The following is a 7,149-nucleotide window of genomic DNA, read 5'->3' on the forward strand; positions in this document are numbered from 1 at the left end:
AACAATGCGATAGCGACAATAGATATATATGTACATTTTATACCATGAAACGAATTTGGAAATCAGAATAAGGAAAGAAGAAGCTTTGCGACTAGACTTCTGTGCCAAACTCTATCAAAGGCCTTTGAGATGTCACAAAAGACAATACACGTATCTTTCTTTTCTTCCATATTCAAACAAATATTATGATAAATCTCAATCAGCTTATGTACTATTTCATTTCCGAATAAATCTGAACAAGGTAGTGGTCACAAATTGTTACAACTTTTCATAACCTTCTCCCTTAAAAGTAAAACGTTGCTCATCGCAGTCAGTTGCACAATTTTTAGTATCTTTATCAATAAACCAAATTATTAAACTAACTTCTGAGAAAAAAGCTGTTATGACATCGTAATTCACCTAAATAAACAATACCTGGGACTTACATACATGTTGATATAATGTTTTATGTTTAAATTCAGATATTGTATACGGAATTGGATAAAGCCCGTGGTTATGCATTCATATAACTTGATGCTTTTAAAGACTTAAATTTGTTTAAATAAATTTGACGAGTATTTTGTAAGAGTAGATTTACTTTTCACAAGCATGTATCTTTAGTATATATTGGAACAAATTTATATTTATACATATTATATACATGTATGTATATCGATAGTTGTTATAACTAAAACAAATCCGTAGAATGTTCATGTACGTAAATACGTTTATAACGTTCATTGCATAAAACAATTATTTAAACATTTGTTCAAATTTAGTTGACTATAAGTAATTTTGGGGAAAATCCTCTATTTGCCAATTCTATTCAAAATTTATCTCCGTTTTCGTCGTCGTTGCATAACCAATATATATTACCTGTAACTGTGATTTAGATTTGGTACCAGTATGCACCTCATTAGTGTACCTTCAGGAACTTGGATTGCTAAGTGCCCGGGGGCACAGACCCGGGTATTTGCCCGAGTCCAGAATAACAGATTTCTGTTATTTCCTAATTAGTGTCACAAACTCCAGGTTATTAAAAGTATATGTATACAGTATCTCTTGGAGTCGAATCAAGTTTAAACACGGAATTAGGCAACAAGTTTTCATGTCATTTAGTATTTTACTTTCGGATGATCAAAGACGTATATATTACGTAATATGCATTTGAGTATCTAATTTAACTGAAGGTTCTTCTCCAGCATTGTTTAATAATTGATACTGTTATGTTTAACAAAATTGAATAACTATCATTTTTGAAAAGTAATTTCAAATTTTCTAAATATTTCCTGTTAAATTTATTTATATGATCTTAATAACACTTACCCGACATGTAGGCCTCTTCATTGCTTTCCGATTTCGCTGCGGTTGTGTTCAACATTCAACGTTGATAGGTGCCGGCCGGTAACACAGTTTAAGGCTAGTAAGCGTAATAGCAAGGCTTTCATTGATCCATTTAACGTAATTCTGAGTTTTGTAGATCTTACTACCAATGTTTCTGGATGATGACACATTCATATATTATCATAAATAGTATAATCTGTTATGTTGCGAACCAAAACAAAAACCAAAACTCTCACGCCGGAAATTACTATTTTCACTGCACATGCGCGCTGGCAACTTAAACGGGACTTGCAACTCTCACGCTACAACGTTACTGCTGCTGCATTTCCTGTAAAACAAAGACGGACGTAAAATGAAGGGGACTTGACATGTCGTTTATATTTAGTTTTGTATGTGTGAGTGGACTACTCGTGTAGATATAAACAGGTCGGATAGCGGGGTAAGTTTTATTTAATTCATTCCCGTTTTAGGTCTTTGATACATAAACAGTTCTGAAATATAATATCTTGTTTGCCTTTATGTGTCGTAACAACATGATAATATGATGATGATGATGATGATGATTATGATTCGTTGACGAAATGGCAACTCATTTGTGAGTTAAAAGCTGAATATCGTTTTGTTTCTTAACAGAGAGTGGCAATATGGTATGAATATATATATACAAATCAAAAATTGATCTTAAGCTCTTATTTTGCGTTGACATGGCAAGTATTACTCGTTTATACTTCAGTTGACTTGGACCATTTATCATGATGGAAGCAATATTTGCTGAACCAGTAGCCTCCCCTTATTGACGAGTAGACCAGCGAGATGGAACAGATAATCAATATGGAGGAGGTACATGAAACTATGTACATAAGTCATTTAATGAATGCCTTTATATAACCACCAAACACGCCCTATGTATCATGACTTCCGCTATTGTCGCAAGCTTATGAATCAGAGGGATATTACTTCCTTATTTCAGAAATATTATTGCTACACTCACGATTATTTTTATTATTTAATGATTATAGATTGTCTCTATGATACATACCGTGAGCACGTCGGTGACTTACTTACCTCTGTTTAACAGGAGACATGGTACAGGACTTACATATCATCCTGGACGGTCTGAGTTCACCTCTTAGAGGGGATTCCTCTGTCTTTCCTTGGAGTCTCATCCCTTGTGTATTGAGATATCGGTTATGAAAGTTTTGACCTTTATGCTATCATTGATTTGATGAGAAAACATCAATACGGGTATCATTCACTGGTCGGAGGCAACACTTACTCCTCAGTTTAAGTTAATGATGTGTTTACTTCTATTTTGATGTCCTCAGTTATGGCTGTAGGTTTTTTAACATTGACACTAGGTTTATTTGTTGTCATTCTCTGACTCTGATAGATTTTGTATTATTTTTATCTTAAAAAGAATGATGAACAAAAACATTGCATATCTATTTTAAAAACATATTTTGCAGATAAACCGAATAAAGGAAATGATCACAAACATCTTTGAAACCAACGCAAAAGTGACGCAAATTCTGCAAGAAAGGTAAAAAGATATACGGGGGAAAATGGGGTGTCGAAAACAATAAAGAAATGTCAAAAAAGGTAATGAGAGCTTCTTAAGGTGAAAGGAGAATTGTAAGGAGAGTAATGAGAGTTGAAAGGAGAACAGAACGGAGAGGAAATATCACTTAATGTAAGGAGCGTTACGAGAGGTGAAAAGAGAACAGAACGGAGATGAAATGTCACAGAAAGGGAATGTCGCGGAAGTTGAGGTGATGTAAACAGACATATTAATGTTATATCGGTGGGTTACAGAGACAGAGGGAACTTGTAGTGGTACACTCACTTGCGGTAAGAACTGATAGCATATCTATGATATCTTCTCCAACAGTTATATAGCGACAATTTTACAAAACAAAACTCAGTTACAATTGTTGCTTTTGCGAATTGAAAACCGAAATCATGAAAAGAGCAACTGTAATAATGAACTAAACATACCATAGAAATATTATAAAAATTAATAGTATGCCTTTGTCACAGAATTTAACATACTTTTTGCAGGGAAGCCGATAATAATGCAGATGAAGAACGACGTCATCAAATTAATGGTATAATATCTCTACTCTTGTAACATTGGATAGATAGGTCTTTGAATATTTGACATAGAAGTTAAACATACATTCTTTTCAGCGTCAACGTAAATTATTTTTTGTCCTAAATTCGAGAAGACTTACAATGATAATTGCTGTCTCTATTGTCCTATAATTCAAATTAAAGTGGTAACGTGAACAAGCATTGTTTGAAGAAAAAAAACCAATAAGCACTATAAGTTAAAAACAAACTGTTTTCTATATAAAAGTGCCTGTGCATGAAAATACTTCCGTAAGTTTAGGTTTAATCTATAATTCGAAATAATTTGTGTTAACTAGTTTGTGTTAAATAGCTTTTTATATTCTTTGACGTATCATTTGTGAAGATTCAGAGGATTCCTTCCAACGACTAGAGAAACGTATCCAGGAAGGAGATGATGAATTTCAGGAATTAGAGAACATGGTTCGTGATCTTGTGCCTAGGGTAGAACGAGCGGCTTCTCTGGTGAGCAATTACACACGCCATCTAAACAAGGAACGGAACCGTTGCGTTCCGGTAGATCTTGGTACTACAAAACTTCATAGGTCTAGAGGTCAGCAACATAATAATGGAGGTTCTGAATATCTTTCTCAACGAGGAAACAGTCACACAAATATTCAAAACTTCACAACTGGGCACAACGGCGAAAATTATACATTATCGTTAGCAAATGCTGCTCAAAGTAACACAGATGAACTTGAGAGTAAAAAGAAAGTAAGATTTGCTAACGAATCGCCTTTTCCTCAGAGTATGAACAGTGTTGATTCTAGGGGATCTTCAATGAGAATGAAATTTGAATCTCCTGGTGAAAATGAAAACGGAGAGCCAAAGAACCAAAGCAATGATAACGGTTACAGCGATGATAGGTCCCAAACGGCCAAAGTACCTGTTAGTGAAACCGGTTTTAAACAAAGACTGACGGGAAAAGACGTCGATAACAGACTTCAATATTTTAGGAAAATTCAGATGCAGATAAGAGATAACAAACAAACCGTTGCAGAGAGTAAAGAGGAAAAAGGCGCCGAAGATAAGTACCAAGGTGTTACTCCTAATGATAGTATGCTGAAAGATAAGGATGTATTAGGATATAGGAAAGACGGAATAGCGCGTCAACCCCAAACCCTAATGACAAGTGTAGGAGGACACGATGGCTTAGATGTGTCCCTATGCAGGTACTTAAAACAATAGTAAATAATTTAAACATATATAAAAGTAATAAGACAGCATTTACAACATTAATTAAATACATCTAACATGCTCTGTTTCCATTATTTTTCTATTCTTTTAACAAAATATGTTATTGCGTTCCACTTGTCAGTTCTTCGGGAGAGGAAGCTCTCAAACGTGTGAGCGAAGACCCAGATCCTGCACAACAAATTGCAAATAAGGACGAGGACCTGTGTATGTATACATTGTATTACTATTCACTCTTTATTATAGATATTGAGAATTGTTCATTAAACAAAATGTAAAATTATTATCAAATATGCCATAAAAATGTTTACGTCGTCGCTATTATTTCACTTACGTTTAAGACATCCTCAGGAAAATAAGTCAGTGCTGAAATAATTGTTAGTTATTTACTTATTTAGTTACATTAACCTTTGTTTGAATGAAATTTATCGATGACTAACAAATATGTTTTTAGAATAACAAGTTGTCATACAGGTTCAGGTTACACAGATATACTGCCAAACTTTATTGTTCCATCGTGCCCTCTTTCGTTGTCTAACAAGCCTATGGGTGGGAAGACAGACTGACATTTTCAAAACAAACATGTCTTTGTTTATAAAGACGATTGCATTCCATTGTATATTTAGTTAGCACTTGTCGCTGAGTATAACAAACTTCCAAATTTGTTCTACAAATGTGTCTTGAAATTACTTGTTCCTATATTTGGTCTTCACATGTTTCTAGTCATTACATATATATCGCCAGATATTACTGGATAATTATTGTGGTGTATTTATGTCGTTGTACTGAGCATCATATTGTTCATTACATATATCGCCGGATATTACCGGATAATTAGTGAGGTGTACTTATGTCGTTGTACTGTACATCACATTGTTCATTACATATATCGCCGGATATTAACGGATAATAAGTGCGGTGTACCTATGTTGTTAAACGTCACAGGGTTCATTACATATATCGCCGGATATTACCGGATAATAAGTGTGTTGTACAAATGTACTTATATTGTTGTACCTCACATTGATCATAACATATATATATATATATATCGCCGAATATTACCGGATATTACCGGATAATAAGTGTGGTGTACCGATGTCGTTGTACCTCACAGGGTTCATTACGTATATCGCCGGATATTACCGGATAATAAGTGTGGTGTACTTATGCCATTGTACCTCACAGGTTTCAGTGCATATCTCACCAGATATTACCGGATAATTAGTGTGGTGTACCTATGTTGGTGTACCTCACATTGTTCATTACATATATCGCCGGATATTACCGGATATTACCTGTGGTGTACCTATGTCGTTGTACCTCACAGAGTTCATTACATATCTCGCCAGATATTGCAGGATAATAAGTGTGTTGTACTAATGCAATTGTACCTCGCGGTTTTCAGTACATATCCCGCCGGATATTACCGGATAATTAGTGTGGTGTATCTATGTTGCTGTACCTCACATTGTTCATTACATATATCGCCGGATATTACCGGATAATGAGTATGGTGTACTTTTGTCGTTGTACATCACATTTTTTTATTACATATATCGCCGGATATTACAGGATAATAAGTATGCTGTACTTATGTCGTTGTACTGTACATCACAGGGTTCATTATATATATCGCCGGATATTACCGGATACTAAGTGTGGTGTAATTATGTCGTTGTACATCACAGGGTTCATTACATATAATCGCCGGATATTACCGGATACTGAGTGTGGTGTACCGATGTCGTTGTACATCACAGGGCTCATTACATATAGCCGGATATTACCGGATAATACCTGTGGTATACTTATGCCATTGTACCTCACAAGTTTCAGTACATATCTCGCCAGATATTGCAGGATAATAAGTGTGGTGTACCGATGTCGTTATACCTCACAGGGTTCATTACGTATATCGCCGGATATTACCGGATAATAAGTGTGGTGTACTTATGCCATTGTACCTCACAAGTTTCAGTGCATATCTCGCCAGATATTACCGGATAATTAGTGTGGTGTACCTATGTTGGTGTACCTCACATTGTTCATTACATATATCGCCGGATATTACCGGATAATACGTGTGGTGTACCTATGTCGTTGTACCTCACAGGGTTCATTACATATCTCGCCAGATATTGCAGGATAATAAGTGTGGTGCATTATGCCATTGTACCTCACGGGTTTCAGTACATATCCCCCCGGATATTACCGAATAATTAATGTGGTGAACCTATGTTGCTGTACCTCACATTGTTCATTACATATATCGCCGGATATTACAGGATGATAAATATGGTGTACTTATGTCGTTGTACTGTACATCACAGGGTTCATTACATATATCGCCGGATATTACCGGATAATAAGTGTGGTGTACTTTTGTCGTTGTACATCACATTTTTTATTACATATATCGCCGGATATTAAAGGATAATAAGTATGCTGTACTTATGTCGTTGTACTGTACATCACAGGGTTCATTACATATATCGCCGGATA

At 35.2% G+C, this 7,149-nt stretch overlaps 1 protein-coding gene across 1 annotated transcript in view; it reads left to right on the forward strand.

The window, feature by feature from the left end:
* Positions 1-1,652: 1,652 nt before the first annotated feature.
* LOC110447413 overlaps positions 1,653-7,149 on the forward strand; it is a 26,188-nt gene continuing 20,691 nt past the window's right edge. Inside the window, exons 1-6 of the mRNA XM_021493082.1 lie at positions 1,653-1,762; positions 2,057-2,163; positions 2,790-2,863; positions 3,382-3,428; positions 3,797-4,622; positions 4,769-4,851. Of these exons, the coding sequence (XP_021348757.1) occupies positions 2,137-2,163; positions 2,790-2,863; positions 3,382-3,428; positions 3,797-4,622; positions 4,769-4,851 (1,057 nt within the window). The 5' untranslated portion in view covers positions 1,653-1,762; positions 2,057-2,136. The remainder of the gene's footprint in view (positions 1,763-2,056; positions 2,164-2,789; positions 2,864-3,381; positions 3,429-3,796; positions 4,623-4,768; positions 4,852-7,149) is intronic.

Source organism: Mizuhopecten yessoensis, unplaced genomic scaffold (assembly GCF_002113885.1).
Source record: "Mizuhopecten yessoensis strain PY_sf001 unplaced genomic scaffold, ASM211388v2 scaffold3349, whole genome shotgun sequence".
Classification (NCBI taxonomy): domain Eukaryota; kingdom Metazoa; phylum Mollusca; class Bivalvia; order Pectinida; family Pectinidae; genus Mizuhopecten; species Mizuhopecten yessoensis.